The sequence below is a fragment of the Crocodylus porosus genome, unplaced genomic scaffold, assembly GCF_001723895.1.
Source record: "Crocodylus porosus isolate Cpor-Errol unplaced genomic scaffold, CroPor_comp1, whole genome shotgun sequence".
Classification (NCBI taxonomy): domain Eukaryota; kingdom Metazoa; phylum Chordata; order Crocodylia; family Crocodylidae; genus Crocodylus; species Crocodylus porosus.
Genome location: NW_017728906.1, coordinates 190,926,019 through 190,942,855, shown reverse-complemented (window position 1 = coordinate 190,942,855; position 16,837 = coordinate 190,926,019). Strand labels below are relative to the sequence as shown.

The window sequence follows — 16,837 nt, the reverse complement described above, 5'->3', positions numbered from 1 at the left end:
AAAAAAAAAAAAAAAAAACACACACCAAGAAGGAGATGAGAAAACGAGCAAGACTTAACTCAGGAACTATTTCTTTGTGTGTACTCTCTCTCTGCAATGGACAAAGGAAAGACTCTACAGAATCATTCTATTATCTATATTTTAAAAATTAAATACAAGCCAAAATAGATTACATCATTTATCAGCTTTTCAGCTGCATTTGTCTTTTCCAAGCATAGCATTTCTGACTGCTCAAATAGCTTTGTGAAATTTCTGGGTTTCAGATAACTGAATGAGCATGCAAATATTTGGGTATCCATACAACACAACTACATCTAGTTATTCTAAAAATGCCTCGTCTTTAGCAAGCTACAGAAGTGCCACACGTTTACATTTCTACCCACAACCCTTACAGTTGGTGATAAACTTCAACTGTTGTTTTCTGCAACTCCAAATGTAGTGTTTGATATATGCATTTGCTATATTGCTGGTGTCCCATAAATAGTATCCTATACATTGTTATCTACTAGGAAACAAGTGCATCACAAGGCAGACCATTTTTGAAGGACAGTAAATACTGGAAAGGAAGTATACAAGTTCCTATGTGAGCTCCACAAGGACAGTTTATTGGATTCAAGTCCAAAATGAAAAAGCTTTTGGACGACTATTCCCTACTTTCCACTTCATAGTGATCCACAATATGGCACTATTCATTTGATTTCTGTGCAAATGAAGTTCAGAACTAAGCAGAAATGAGGGTATGCAAGGCCAAGATTAGCATGCACTCAGTAATCCAGAATGCAGAGTTGCACTATCAGGAATTCTTCCGTATTAAATACACCAGGCACCCACCTGCATTTCAACTTGCAGTCTAGAAAGGTCACATAGGAAAAACAGCATGCTATAGCAATAGCATGTTGTGTACACTTAAAAAAAAAAGTGTGGACAAGTGGAACATTAAAAGGTAAGCACCATCCTTGGCAGCCTCCAATATGAATTATAGGATCTTTCTAACCTATTTGGCAAGGCTCTTTGGGACAGGACATATTTTGCAGTACTGAGTACAAAACCAGCTCCTATATTAATAAAGCCAGTTGCAAAGATTGTCAGCAGCATTTTTTTTGCATCAAACACTAATCTGGAAAGGGAGGAATCATTCTACATATACTTAGGTGCGATTGATGCACTCTAGCTAAAATTCTCTCTTTCAACATGCAATTGGAGCAGTTGGATGACCCCAGCTGGAGTTGGCTCGTAAGCAGAGTTACTCTAGAAGCATACCTGTTTGAAGAACTGGGGGTAGAAAAAATATCAGTGGCTGGTGCAGTCATTAAGCTTCCTGCTGCAGTTGACACAGGAGAAGCTGCTGTTGTTAAAGAGGTATGAGGTTTCTTTGCAAGTTCTTTTAGACGCTGTTCCTGTTGGAAAATTGAGCTGGCATAAGAAATCCAGAAACAAGATTTGTTTATAGGGCACAGAGGTACATAAATAAAAAACCCCAAAAAACCTGTCTAGAGAATTTTTACTCACTCCATACAGCATCAGGGCATTTTTTTTTTTTTTTTTAAAAACAAATTGTTTGTATATATACACACAAGATAAACATCTATAAAGAATAAGAGTATGTTCCATATCTTTGAAACACAAGTTAACTGATAAACCAATATACAAAAAGAATACTATGTAATCCCTACAGCTCCTGAAAATGTAATACTAGCTAGCAAGTAAAATGCTATACATCATTTGAGGATTCTAACAATTTAAGAAGATGCAGATATTAGTACCATATTTATTTGATTCCAAAATGAAGCTTTCCCCTCTCATTTAACACAGTAGAAGGAGGGTCCCTTGGCTTAAAAATTAAGTATCAGGAAATGGGGGCAGCAGCTGCTACAGCTCCACCTCCACCCCTGCACAGATTTAGTGTCATAGCTGCTGCCTGCCCTACCCCTGAATCCTGCCATCTCCCTGTAGCCTCTACCCCCCAGTCTCCACTGATCCTCCACCTGCCTCTCTCCCTCCCCACTTGCCTTTCCTCTGTGTCAACAGGCTATGAGCACACTGCAGCTCAGGGCACTAAAAACTTGACCTGTAGCAGCAGCACTCACAGGAAAGGCAGAGGTGGCAGAGAGCAAGCTGCTTGACCTCCCCCACAGCACCTATAGCCCCTACTGCTCTGCCCCCCTCCAGTGATGGGGGTATAAATTAAAGATGGCCCACCAGTAATTAGGTTCTTTACATGAAAAAAATTATAGCCAGTCAATACATTTTCCATATATAGAACCTAATTATTGGGGGTGAAAGGTCTTACATTCAGGATCATCTTGAAATTTGAGAAACATTACAGTTAAATAAAACAAAAACCAAAACCAACCTTACTACTGGATAAGACGACATGCTTACCTTTAAAGCTTTTAAACGAGCCTGTTCTTCCTCTAATGCAGCTTGTTTTTCCCTTTCATCTACTTTAGTGAGAGACAGGCCAGTACTTGCAAGGGAAGAGACTGCATTGGAAAGGGTAGTAGCCCTAGAGTAATTGGACAGAGGGAGGGAAAAACTGGCTGTTCATGCACAACATGGGATGGGAACACATGATTAGAAAATGCTTTGCTTGCTTCTCAGATCATTTACAGAATGTGCATTTTTAAGCCAACAACATACTTGTTGCTGACTCTTGTAAACTGTTTTGTAAATGGTTTTTGGTGATATCTTTTATTGAACCAACAATAGTAGGAAGAGTTGTTAGATAAGAATTTGGGTGCAAAAGTGATCTGAAGTAATTTCACATGAGTTTATCCTTGTAGTTTTGTTCTGTTTCTCTGCTAAACTGTAAACTGAATTTTCAAAGATCTGATGTGCACATTTTGTACATGCATACGAAAGTTTTAATACCTTAGGTACTATTTGTAAGCAAGTACACTTTGAATGAAATTCAAAATTTTAACATAAACCAGATATTAAAATGAGTCTTTGGCTAGAAACAGACACTTCCCTAGTAAAGAGAATCAACTGTGTTCCAGCACAATTGATCTATTTTATTGGGTGAAACACATTGCCCCTTGTCTCACCCTTTATGATGCAATCCTAGGGGCAATGTGATCTCCCTGGTTTGCCCTATAGCTGTCTCCTTGCTGAATGGGAAGGTCAGGCTGAGCACAGAAATGCTTTCCCCCACTTAACCAGACTCACTTCTGTGATTGCTGGGGACTGGTCTGACTGAATAGAGAATCCCAACCTTCCCCACATATGCCTTGGTATATCTATCATTTTATTTTGTTTTTGTTTTTTAAGTTTGATGACAAGTTGAGAAATAATGCAAAGAAAGTGATATTTTCAAGTAACATATATAAAAGACTAAACATATTACATTCTGTATTTTATACCACACTTTCCCCACAAAAAAATTAGCCTTTGAACATCAGGGTGAGTTTGAGTGGGGCAGCTGATTTTCTGCCCAGGATAGGCAGCAGAGAAATGAGGTAAGATAGCTGCTGCTGCTTTTAATTCTATTCCCTCCAGTAGCCACAAGGCAGGGGTAGAACCCAGCACGAACAGGATGCAGCTGCACCCTGTTTTGCTTTCTGCTCCACCCAAAGTTTAAAAACCAACTATGTGGCAGCAGCAGTGGCATTTCTATTCAGGCAGTTTTGAGGGAGCCAGTTGACTTCATGGCTCATTATAATCTCTCTCTTTGCAGTTCAATCTTCACTCCATGGGTGTTAACCTTCTCACCTTTTTAAACAGTCTTGATGTTCCACTAATCAAACTACCCTTTCTTCAGCAATGTCTGTCTGTTAGAAGAGACCAGGAGTAATTATTCCACTACCCTGCATGCTATTTTTAAGCTCTTTGGACTTCATGGATAGTTCTAGAATTTCAGTTGTCAGCAGCTAGTTTCAGCTTTTGTTTGAGTGGCCAAGAGCTACCAACAATTCAGCTGCAAAAGGGTTAATACTGTACTTCCTGGCTATGCAGGAAAGAGAGAGAGTGAGAGAGCTGGAGATTATACGCTGTCCCTGCCTTCCAAAAAAAATAAAAGGGCATGCAGTATGAGGGAAAATAGTTTAATGTTTAATTTAAGTTAGGAGCTCTCCTCTCAGTACTGTGGCATTTATCATAGGTTTTACATGACCTGCTCATAATTTTATATCCAGAAAAAGAACCATATTTCATTAAGTGTTTAAACAGTGAACAGCCACAGATATTAAAGTCTTAAAGGCATGCCTGCATGTTGAGTACATTTTAATATCTAATAGCGCAACCTAGATATGGACACCTTTCCAAGCAATAAGCACCATGAGTTCTACAGCATTCACTTAAGTTCTGTCATTACATGTAAAGTAAAGACACCTTTCCAACATAAGTTATAAAAGCCACTCACAACATGCAGAGTGCTTGTTTCTGTACTGTGGCAGCAACATCATGTTTATGGTATCATTTAGAAGAAAGGGATTCTAAAGTAACCCATCCGTCTGTTGTGTGACAGTAATAATATACACACCTGCTTGCAGCTGTGGAGTCTTTGATTTTCTTCCCTTCCAAAGAGGCTAAATGTTGTTCCAAAGCATCAAGAAGACTGCTTGGGGCCTGCAAAAGAGCAGTGAAGGAATAGATGCAAAAAATCCAAAACAAAAACAGACAAGAGCTGAAAGAAGCAGCTAATACCTTATTCCCCCAGTGCTGGAAAGTATAATTGGAGGGAAAGAAGTATCTAAAAAACACCAAACAAATAACAAACCCCATCAAGTAATGCTAAAATTTCACTTTCAGTAGAGAAATCATTGAGCAAAGCATTTAAAGCATCAGGCAACATAGTATTCACCACCCTCCTTTGGCAGTGTCATTGGTCATGATGGTTTCATTATCAAAAACTACTGACTGAAAATGTGAAAAAAAGTGAACAGTAAGAAAAGGCACAAAGAAAGAGTTAAGTGAGTAGCCACATTCCAAAGGACACTAAAAAACAGGAAGCTGGACCAAATCTGAAGCATGCGTATCCTCTGCAAGTCATCGTAAAGACTTAACTAACATTCTGAAGCCTTCTGCTAGAAAACAGCCACATTGCTAAATTTTAAAGTATTTGCAACTGCTCCATTCGCCAACTCCACACAGTCAGATCAGTTTATCATGCTTTTAAAAGCTAAGGATTGTGTTTAAAACTTGAGTATTTAAATTGTTTGACTTGTGTTCTCTTGAAAGCAGAAAACAAAATCAAGTTTAACAGAATCCTTAACCTAAAAGCAGAACTGATGTACAAAATAAGTCAACAGTAAACAACTTAATTTCTCATGTATTAGTATCCTCAGCATTGGAGAACACCAGTCTATAAAAAAGGTGCCTCTCTGCCTTCCTAGGAATTAGAATTAAACTTAATCATGAACAGACAACTTATGCAAAAAAGCATAAATGAAAGCCAAAAAACGCCAAGTTTTTCTGATTATGCGATCTAGAAGCCAACATGCCATGCATTGACACATGCACACTTTATCTACCTGAGAAAGATCTGGAATGTCTCCTCTGTCAATTCCAACTTGCTGCAATAAAATAAATACAGTGAGCTTCAGAACCATCCTTCTGATTGCTTATAGACTTCAATGCTCAAAGAGAAATCATGTTAAAGTGAAATGATACAAGAAAAGCCAAAGCCATGTGTAATTGTGGTTCGGCCAGTAATGAGATTAATTTGGTTGTATAAAAACTGAAACCACTTGTTTATTAAAGATGTACATGCAGTTGTAATGAAGTTGGAATAAAAAGTTCTCTCAGGGTTTAACAGTGGTTTGGTTAAGCCCTTTCATTAAGGTCCACAAGAAAAGGTTTTGAGAAAAAGCCAGGAAGTTCAAGACTGAGATATCAGGGAGTCTCATCTCTCAAAAGTAGTCTATGGAATTTGAGCACTACTGACATGCAGCGCACACAGCTGGAAAGAAATCAACTAATGGAACTGACAAAACCTGTCTCTTGAAGATTACAATGTACTCTACATGATATTAAATGGACACATCTTTTACTTTAAGAGCTGGCACTTCTGCCATAAAACCATGATGGCAAGGGTTACCTCTGCGACTTTGAGGAACTCTGAAATCCTTGTCATTCTAGTAAGAAACTTCTTATAAATGTCAAGACCTTCTTTACACTGGTTCTTTTTCATGTCAAAGTATTTCTCTGTAAAAAGGGAAAAATACTCAAAATCACATAAGACATTAAGCATACAGTACATGCTTTCCATTTCAAATGTATACAAGTAACAGCTGTGACTTAATGCAGAAAAGTATCCAAAGCCTTGTTTCTCCTGTCTTGTTCATTGTGGAAGTTGCTATGAAAGAGCCTTGCTTCAATCAGGGATGGAAAACAAGTCAGTCAGTCAGTCAAATCTCAGTCAATGTTTGTACATTCTTTCATCCTGTACAAATTAATGAAGTTTAAAAAACAACTCGATTGCTGGAGAGATGCAGCCTAAGATGTTTAATAATTCACTTTTCAGATAAGTGTATGAGGGGAACATGAAGGTCAAAACTATACAGCTACCCTGAAACACCTGGTCATAAGTGGGACTGTTAAGTTGAAGGCAAAGTAGAGGTGCACCACAGGCAGAATCAGAGATGCGTGAACTTTTGTAAGCAACAGTTGACCTCAGACAGACACTCTTAAGATCTAATTCCACCATCTGCCTAACTTTAGACTAATGTGGCTTAACTACCACTCTCTGCACATAGTTGCAGGCTGTTTAGTGGCAACTCTAACAAGGGACACTCACTCTTCCTTCCAAGATCTAAAAAGGAAAGACCAAGAACTACTATAGTTTATTAATACTGTATGTTGGCATTATTACTGGGAAATTCACTGTAGGAATGCACAGACTATAAAAGTTAGAACCAAAAGGCTTAATTACAAGAAAAGTAAAAACTCTTTAAGACTGCAGTGTAAACAAGTGTCAATTCTGCCATCTGATTCTGCACCATAGTTCTATGGGACAATCTGAAACAATATTTCCATGCTTTAAAAAAACACAAAAGGAAATTGCTCATTTCTCTGGACCTTTAAGGATACTTGGTGGTAAAAAGCCTTGAAAAATGAAGACTAAAATGTTATTTTATTTATGTTCAGTGTTTTGGTGCTCTTAAGACACAAGTAGTCTTTTTTTCCTGAAATTACAGTACAAACAGCTTACTGAAACAAGAAGTACTGCAATACTGCAGAACAGAAATATTTACCCAGCAGGTTAATAATTCCTTCATTATATGCTGCAAAGAGTCTGATGGCATCTTTGAAGAGAAGCATGAAGGCAGCATTAATTACACCATTCGTAAGCTCATTGCTATTGACCTAGTGATATTAGAAAAAAGAAAAAAAAATATGCGTTTCACTGCACTGGACTCAACTCACTAGAAAAAAAAACAAAAAACTTTCAGATAAGTTCCAACATTATTCACTTGTGAAATCAGTGAAACAATTCATATTTTATTAATAGCCAGCTGAATAGAGGATCAGCAGAGGCCAAACTAAATAAAATCTGCCCGCCAAAATACATGACTAACATTACAGATCAAGACAGCAAAATTGAAAAAAATTCAGTAATGTGTTTTAAAACCTCTTTAACTGCCTGCACTACTTATCAACTCAACATGACTCACTGGATACAGTCACTTCATGGTTTATGCACCAAGTGGAAGATATTTTTTGCTAATCAAACCAAGCATATTAGAAGTAAAGTTAAAATATTGTATCATCAGGTTTCACAGTGAACTTTGTAAAGGAAAAAATCCCACCGTTTTACTTGATGCTATGACTGATGGGTAAAACAATTAAACTTACATTGAAATCAAGAAGTGCATCCATCTGATTTTGTATAATTGGTACAGTTTTGAGAAGTTTTTCTGTGTTCATTGTTCTCATGACTCCATCAGCCCTATAATACAAAAAACACAAGTAAAAAATTCCCCAATCGAGTTTTCAGAAATAAATTTCTACTGAAATGAAGTACAAGAATGAAATCAAAACAGTAGTTAGAGTTCAACAAAGAAGGCAGACATGTGATATTTAATGTTGTATGGCCAAAGAACTGTAAGTATAGCCATCAGAAAAAAAACATTTCATGGCCAGAAGGTAGTACTCATGATGGAAGCTTCAAAAACTGATCTGTTCCAAGACTCAGGGAATTCTTAACACCAAAATGTAATGGTTTTGGGTGTGTGCAATTCACTAAGTGACTACATAAAAACATTACTGGCTTTATAAAAGCTTGCTTCAAAAAACAAAATAATTCAAGTATCTGGAAGAGTCTTCTCAAAAGTACTAAGAAGTATTTCTAAAACAAAGTACTTACACTTCTCTCTCATCATTTAAAGTTCTGTTTCAATATTGCTTAAAATAAACATATTATATTATATAAAGTGCATTAGTTAAGTGTATCAGCATCTTTTAAAAGTTCTCTTTAAATGTCAGAACTAAAAACACGCTGGTATCTTGCAACTGAAGGAACACTGAATCAAGTCGTACAATTAGATTTAAATTATGTACCGATTAATACTTGTAGCCTTATTTTTAACTAGAGTATCATTGTTATTTGGAATTATTCAACTGGTGGATGCTTCAAAAAGATATCTAAACAATACATAGGTTAAGAGAAAAAAAGGTTAATTCAGGGAGAAAGAACAATGAACACAAGCCATCTATAAGAAAAAAACCCCTGCTCTCTATATTACTCACTAAAATAAAGTTTTTATCTTCACTTTTTTTTTTTTTTTAAATGCCTTGATACTGAAGTCTATATTTCTACCTCAAACTTTTAACTTGCAAATTAAATTTAAAATCTTCTAGTCTTTTCAGGGGAAAAAAAGCAGCTTAGGATCACTATAGCCGAAGAAAGCCAAACAGGAAAAGTAACCCAAACTGGAAGATTAATATATTGCTTCATATTAGAATTCTGAACCAGTAGGTATGCAGGGATGTGTGATAAGGCCTGAGTATAAGCCTATCTTATGGGGGAAAGACACCATAAGGACTGGAATCTCTCTTATCCTTCAAGCTTTTTAAACTACTAAAGGCATTAATGAATGTGATCAAGGGGGGCAGGGGAGGAGTCATGGCTAAGAGGTCTTGAGGTGACCCAACAAGCCTATGGAGAACCCAAAAGGGATATGGCATAGAAGCTGCAGAAAACTATGAATAAATGCATTTCAGAAATCTAGCTACCTGTAGGATGAGGAAATAGAGCATGCCATGGACAAGAGGTCAATGAACTGACATTGTTTTCAGATGCATCCCTAGGGAACAACTATCAAAGTTCCAATTAGAATATTAACTAGTCCTGAAACAAGTGCCACTGAAGTAGCAGTTATCAGGTAAAGCAGTCAGTGCTGAAAAATAGTAAGCCTTTTCCATTTAGCTTTATAAAAGATGATCTAGCTGAAGCTTTCCTGTGTTGGTGTAAAAAGGGTCCTACCTTCAGCCAAGCCACTTCTTTTAGCTAGGTGTCAGCCAGCCAGTACTCAGGCTCTTGGCTATGACAACACTGGGTACAAGTGCAGGATCTGGCAACTGTGTAGTGACACTGCTGAGCAGAGAAGGCAAAAAGCTAGTGGGGCCTATATTGAGAGAGTCACCAGGTTGTATGCCACAAGTGCCTGGCCCATTACAGGGCTATCAACTTGTGATGTCACATCTCATTTCAATTTTCTTTGGCATCAGGAGTGCCAAGACAGGAAATTGAGTTCTGGCATGCAAGGGATAGGAAAGGTATCTGCTAGCAAGACTTCGGAGTCCCCTCTAGATTAGGGATGTCAAAAATTAAAAACTTAATAGTTTAACCAGTATGTGCAGTAACAACTGGTTAGTTTACTGGTTCTCCTTTGGCTCAGCATCTGTGCAGTCTGGCAGGGGTGGGGGGAAGAAACTGCCCTGTGCCCCAGCAGGAACCAGAAGGCAGCAGGGTATGCAGAAGTGAGGGAGAGAGGAGCAAAGAAGGAAGGGGGACTAGTACTCAAAGCTTAAGAGGAAGGCAGCCTCATGACTTAGTTAAGCAGTTAGCTGCTGGTTCACAGCCCTCCAAGGGCAGGGCTTCAGGTGGGCTGTGTTGTCTGGCTGGACTTGACTCCTCCCCTTCCCCAAAGTCAAGTCTCTAGGATCAACTCCCAGCAGCAGCAATGTCCAAGCTGCTGTGTTATCAGTTAATTGTTTAACCGATATTAGAGGTGGTTAAACAAATATTTTTTAGATGACATTTACAATCACTACTCTAAACCAGGTTTGACCAACCTTAAGTATATTTTATGGAAGTCTCCACTTACAAAAGATGTCCTGCAACACTATTCTACATAGCTCTATCCTTGACCGATTACTCAAGTTGTCTGAAAACTTCCAGAGTCATCTGCTAGCAAGGCCTCAACACCTGAAAGATGAATGGCAGTAAGGAATACATTAAGTCTGATACTGAATGACCTCCTGATATAGCATAGATGATGTCTGGTTTGCAGACAAATGTATAGCTGTCCTGTTGCCCGTCAACACTTGAAATGTTAGATTTCTAAGAGAAGCACAAATTTTGGTTGCCACAGGAATGGCCATGATTTCCAGACCATGCAAGTCTAGGCAAGCTTCTTAAGGGAGCCAAAGGCCTTGGATAGGGACAGAAGTTACATAAACCAATTTAACTGATTAGAAACACCCCTTTCCCTGCTCAAACTTATGGCTGGCTGTGACTGTGGACTTCAAATTCCAGAGGCACCTGGAAGAAGCCCCTGCCTGTGCTTGGAAGCAGGAAGAGTCCTGCTGCTCAGAGTCTGGACTGCGAGTCCCAGAGATCCCAGGCAGCAGGAAAAGGAAGAGAACACACAGCCCATGTCATGCTCTAACACCTCCCAGCTCCTGGCCTGAGCCACTGCAAGTATGTGGCTACATTTTCTGCATCAAAATTAAATGCATGTCCAGTTATTTCTCAGTTTAATCTCTGCAGCAAAGGCTGAATCAATTCAGCCTCGGGCTTTTTGACTGTCTGTACTTAGCCCTTGTGTACAAAGATGATTTAGACATGCCCTGCACTTTCATTTACAGGAAAAAAAAAGTCTGTTGGTGCACCTCAAGTAGGTCTTACCATGAGCTTGAGGAAAGCACTTCTTGCAAAAACCATGCACATGCCTGTTACTCATCTCTTGGGCAGATGCATTAATTTTCAGCTACCCTTTCATAGGCTGTATGCAAAGCCTGACAAGCTTTCACCCAGGCACAAAACCACGTCTAAGAAGTACAAAATAGGTTTCTATGCTGCTGAATGAGTGTGAAGTTGATTGATAGAAATCCACAACATAGTCTGGAATCTCTTAAGATAAAAAGTTTGCAGGTTACTGAGAAACTAAACCAAGGAAAATCTACTTAATAAGGCCAATGGGGTTTAAAGTAAACTAGCTACATAATCATACTAAGAGTTGCAAAAGGGCAAATGGGCGCTGCTTGGGTTCTGTCTTTCTGCCAACAGTGGTGAAAAGGATCTGAAGACAAGGTAGGCCCACTCTACCCTTCATGTCCTTGGACAACATGGAACGCATGAGGACATCCATGACAATAGACCCTACTACCCAATCTCATGTCCATGACAGGATGAACACCAACATGGACAAATACTGGAGAGGTCTGCTTTAGTTTACTGGTTTAGCCATTACATTAAATATGGCAGAAAGACTGACTAGCTGCTTTAGATACAGCTTCCATGAAAGCTACTCTGGCTCTATTTAAAATGGAGTGGACAATTCTATTCTGCTCCAAGAAGCAGCCATAAACATGTATGTGTACATATGTACTTGAAGCCATACACAAAAATTTCAAGACCAGAGACTCGTACAGTCACTTTGAGAAAGGATGAAGAACAGAAGGTAGAGCAGAATGTTTACACCCACACCTTTCCCAAACGAACTGCATAGACTCCAAGGCTGCCAAACTGTAGGACTGTAAGACAGCTTTGTATTCGTTATGGAACAGCTTTTTTTGCCATAATTAGGATCTTCACAAACTGCTACACAGGCAGTCTTCCATTACTTTTTTTTTTTTTAAACATTATTCCACAAAAAGCTTCCGAAGTAACACATTAGCTGGCAAAGATAACAGCAGACAGCAAAGCCTTTTCCATCCTATGTACTCTCTAATGGCACAGGAAAGATTCAAGAACACCGTCATTCCCTTACACTAATGTTTTTAGTGCATGAATCATGGAATATAAACCAACACCCACATAAACCCCCAACATTAAATGTTCAAATACAACTCATTAGCATGCTTTGCAAGACAAATCTTTAAAAAGGTAAAGAAAAAACTGCAGCTCTTACCCTCTTTTTACCTTTGTAAAATCAAAAGCCACTTGTCTGTAAGAAACTGCTTTTTCATTCAGATACCTACTATACCTTCTGATGAATGTGGACATGTCATATCCTAAGAAAGAGGAAAAAAGGTTTCAGCAACTTATTCTTCTGCTTGCTTTTTTTTTTTTTTTTTTTTAATTAATAAAAAGTTCTGACCAGGGAGCAAGATGCACATGATTGGGTTTTTTTGTCCACAGCTTTTCCTTGCAATTTGTTTTATACTACTCATCTCAAAGGATTAAGACTGCCCTCAATTCTGTGAGAAAAATTACACATTTTCTGTTAAGAGTTGTATATTTTATAATATGCACCTTGCTGCATATACCTAAATTCCCCCCCGCCCCCCCAAGTATCCCCAAATATATCATGCAAGCAAGCAACTTAGTCTTCTTGACCAGCCTAAACAATTATTTTCCCAGAAGTGGAGTAAGCATTCTTATACAAAGTTTTTGGATATTAAGAAACAAAAGAATTCCTTACATAGACATCATGCAGTGTTGCTAGTCCGATGAGTAAGTTTCCAGAACCAACACCACAGTCCATATTTACTCCTTTTATATTAGAAAAAAAGGGCCAAATGCCACTGATGTTTACTGCCTATACAAGGGTGCAGGGGCACCTAAAATTGATAAAAATGCTTCCTTGCGGACACAGGAAAAACAGTTCTATTCTTAGCTCTCTTCTCAGAAAAGGAAGTAGGAGAACCAAATCTTTAAAAACCTAATAAAGATCTGTCCCTATAATTCTATACTACTAACTTGAAAATTAAGTTGCAACTTGATGCCTGTGCCAAGTCCTGTTTACTATGAAGCCAGAATATGCAGATTTTACTACAATTAACAAATTGGAACGGCTACATAAAAATTGGTAGATGCCCCCACAACACTGTCCACAAGAAAGTTTAGCAACTTTAAGGACTGTTCCATACAGGAACTGAAATCACACTGAACTGCAGAAAAAGATTACCACACAGGGACCAGTAGTCATTGGGGTCCAACATCAAATTTGTTACATTTACTTTGCAAAAAGTTCTTGGCTCAGAAAAATCTACTCTTATGAACTGGCAAAGACTGTCATTTTGAAAAACTATTCACCTGTTAAAATGCATTACTTGGGCAGCAAGTGGAATTTTCCAAGACTGAATCCAATCATTGGCTAATTACTAAGTTAAAATGCAGTTCCGTGTATGCAGCAATGTTTAAGTTCTTTGGTACATAAAATATATTTTCAATCTAATCACATCAGGTGGTGGGATAAACCATCTCTTCCCTGTAAGCTCAAAGTGCCCAACAGAACAGGCTTCCAGTTGGCCTGGACATTATGCCCTACTGTAGCAATTACTGAGTTACTTTCTCTCTTGTTTGAAAGCACTTTTAAACTAGGAGCTGAGCCATTTTTTGTATATTTATTCATAATTAATCCTACAAAAGCAAACAAATGCTAGGTGAGCACATTTAACAAAATTTAAGTACTACCAAAAAATTCTTGCTGTCACTAATCCCAAAAAGCTTCAAAAACAAAGTCTCCAACATTAAAGTTTTCATGCACCGAGTCAACGTTTTACCTTGTATTAGCTAGTAATAGAAACTGAATAGCATACTATATGCATCAATATTCAGAGCCATTAGGAATAAAATGACCAAGATTCAAGACATCCCTGGTTTCTCTCCCCCACAAAAAAGTTAATGTTTAATGTTTATGTCTCTCAGAATATAGCAGTGAGCTAAACTATACATGGCATACCATAAGAACTGCATGTGAAGCTGATGTGCATTTAACTGTTGAAGCAATTTTCACAAGTTACAGATCCAGCTGTAGAAAAAGCTTTTTTTTTTTTTTTTTTTAAAATGTACATATAATGAAGTCACCTTACCTTGCAACCCACTTTTGTCTAGGAAATTGCTCAAGTTAAACAATGTGTTTCTGGAAGCTAGATACTGGATAAAACGCTAGAGGAAGGGAAGAAAATGTTGAATAATTTAATAAGATATTGCCAAGTTGCAATTTTACATAAGTACACACTCACTGTTTTGTGACCAGGTTGGTAAAGCCCAATGTTGAGTGTATTTGGTTCAACCCATATTTACCCTCAAACCTATTTGAAAAAAAAAAAAAAATTCAAAACTGTTCCTCAAGGGCAAGAACATCTTGACTGTACTATTTTTAATATTAAAGTTTCAAATTAAAATATTTGGCTCGCTTGATGGATAATTAAAATAAAGGCTTCTGTGACTGAAGGTATCTATCTTGTGCAACTACAGGCAGAAAAGTTAAGTTTTATTATTTTCATTACACACATTGAACTACGTTTTAAAATTTAAGCCATCTGAGCCTTTAAGCCAAATTTGCCTTAAGAGAATGTGTGACAACTTCTAAATCAATGGTCCATGACTGCTAGCCATCAAGAAAAATGACATGTTGCATGACATGTACAGGAGGCAGGATACATCTTGAACACATATTTAAATTTATACATTAAAAAGGTTCTTGAATTTGTTGTAAAGAAGAATCATTCAACCACAGGTTTTGAATACATTTGTTAAATAAAAAAATCAATTAGTTTTCTGTACTTAACATAGCTGTATTGAAACATAACATATTAGACAGTCAGGTAAATGTTTTAAAGTTTAACCTAGCTATTGAGCAGAGGTTCCCAACCACCAGGCCATGGCCCGGTACCAAGCTGCGGCAGGTTGGCTGCTGGGTTGTGGCACAAGCGCTTGGCTCAGACCCCAGCCTGTCTGCCTGGGTGAGCAGCTTCCAAGGTTAAAGCTGCATGGTGGGGCAACCCCAAGAGGGAGGCAGCCAGCTCCGTGTGCCCTGTTTTGCTCCTGCCAGGCTGCAGTATAAAAAAATAAAAAAAAAAAAGGTTGGGAACCACTTCAGTAGAGAGAACACCGATATCAGTTTTCTTAAAGACAGATCTGCTCAGCACTTCTGAAAATCTGAAGGAGTACCCATTAAGCCACAAACAATAATTCTGCAGTCAGCAACACACTGGAGCAGACTATGATTTTAGGATAAAGTTTATATTTTTCAAATGCTTGCAGGATGCTCTACACCAGTGGTCTTCAACCTTTAAGTAGGAGATCACCTTTGGCATTTAAAAGCAACTCAAGATCTACCATGCACTGCTGCCACCCCCTCCCCAGCAGGCAAGTCTGTGGGGAGGGAAAGGCAGGGGGGACAAATAGAGGGAGAAAATTTGGGGGTGCACCTCCCCAGCAGACAAGTTCTACTCAGCTGGGGCCCCACTCAACTTACCCCTGCACCTGCCTGTGGCATCATCCCTCACCACAGGGGACTCGATCTAGCCCCCACTTCTTTCTTCCCCCCCAGACTGACCTGCTGGGCTGGGGCATAAGCATGCATGCACTTGGGCACTCAGCCCCCTACGTCAGCCTTGGATTGACTCCAAGAGGCTCCGAGATCTACCAGTGGATTGGGATCCACTGGTTGGTGACCGCTGCTCTACACAAGCTTCTAGAAATTAACTGAAGCTGTCTTTCCTAAAAAGAATCCAATTTTCATATTTTACTTATTTCCAGCAGAAAGAGGGTCCATCCCAAAAGGATTATTGTTAGCCCACAGCCTTTTTATACAACCTGGACTAGCCAAATTAGTATGGCATTAAAAAGTGACCACACTGACTCTTGAAGTTAAATCTTCAAAATTGAAAAGAAAAAAGGCACTTGCATATAGACAGTGTTAAATTCCTGTTAGGACTTTTAAAATACAATGTTCTAGGTATCCAGTATTTATGTAGCTGAACAACTGCTCAAATTCTCAGAAGAAATATCCTAGAAATGATGCAGATGAAGGTGGGTAGTAAAATCAGGCCAAGTTTAAGTGTTTTTCATACAATTAAAGTGTCTACAAGCAGTTTGCCCCCTAGTGGCTAATTCTAGCTTTGAACAAAAGGTCCTTTAAGTCTACAAACAACTCAGACAGCTGAGCTCCATTTATATTCATTCCACTTGGCACAAAACATTGTTAGAATTTGGTTGTGGCCAGGGGCACAAACACATACAACAATGCTTCCTTCTGCACTGACACATTCATGCTTACTGTTCCAATAAAATAGGATCCCTTTCCACATAGAAATTGATAATAAAGTATCATATCCACCTAAAAATATATTTATGTTCTGGCTGCTTTGGTATTTAAGGACCTTAAATTCTGGGTAGAGAGAAACGCATTATACAAAAAAAGTAATCTGAGTCTTTAGAACTCTAAAGCACTGTGTCAAAATTATTCTCAAGAATGATTTTATTACTTAAAACATTTGCATTACCTCATTTCCGTACACCATTAAATGATGAGTTGTGATGAGAGACTTGAAGACTACCACCCAGCTACTGTTTGCAGTTCTTTCAAACAAGCTGTCTGCCAGCTGTGGAATATTCACATTCATCTCATTTGTGCACTGGATTAAGTCTGTAATACACACAGAGGATCGTTTGCTCTTTTAATATTTCATTTAGTGCTACAGAAAAGAGTTTCACATA

The 16,837-nt window shown here is 38.4% G+C and overlaps 1 protein-coding gene across 10 annotated transcripts in view; it reads right to left on the bottom strand.

Moving 5' to 3' along the window:
• The window catches only part of PICALM (phosphatidylinositol binding clathrin assembly protein), a 50,610-nt gene extending 33,847 nt beyond the window's left edge, over nt 1–16,763 (bottom strand). For 9 of the 10 annotated variants that reach the window (XM_019530381.1, XM_019530385.1, XM_019530389.1 and 6 more), the window contains exons 1-10: nt 16,624–16,763; nt 14,203–14,278; nt 12,297–12,399; nt 7,795–7,888; nt 7,194–7,305; nt 6,038–6,144; nt 5,472–5,513; nt 4,481–4,566; nt 2,383–2,506; nt 1,261–1,397 (exon numbers count right to left, since the gene is read on the bottom strand). In XM_019530381.1, the coding sequence (XP_019385926.1) occupies nt 1,261–1,397; nt 2,383–2,506; nt 4,481–4,566; nt 5,472–5,513; nt 6,038–6,144; nt 7,194–7,305; nt 7,795–7,888; nt 12,297–12,399; nt 14,203–14,278; nt 16,624–16,743 (1,001 nt within the window). In that variant the 5' untranslated portion in view covers nt 16,744–16,763. Of the gene's footprint in view, nt 1–1,260; nt 1,398–2,382; nt 2,507–4,480; nt 4,567–5,471; nt 5,514–6,037; nt 6,145–7,193; nt 7,306–7,794; nt 7,889–10,268; nt 10,342–12,296; nt 12,400–14,202; nt 14,279–16,623 lie in introns of those variants that run through there. The other variant, XM_019530391.1, reaches the window with a different exon arrangement.
• Between the last annotated feature and the right edge of the window lie 74 nt (nt 16,764–16,837).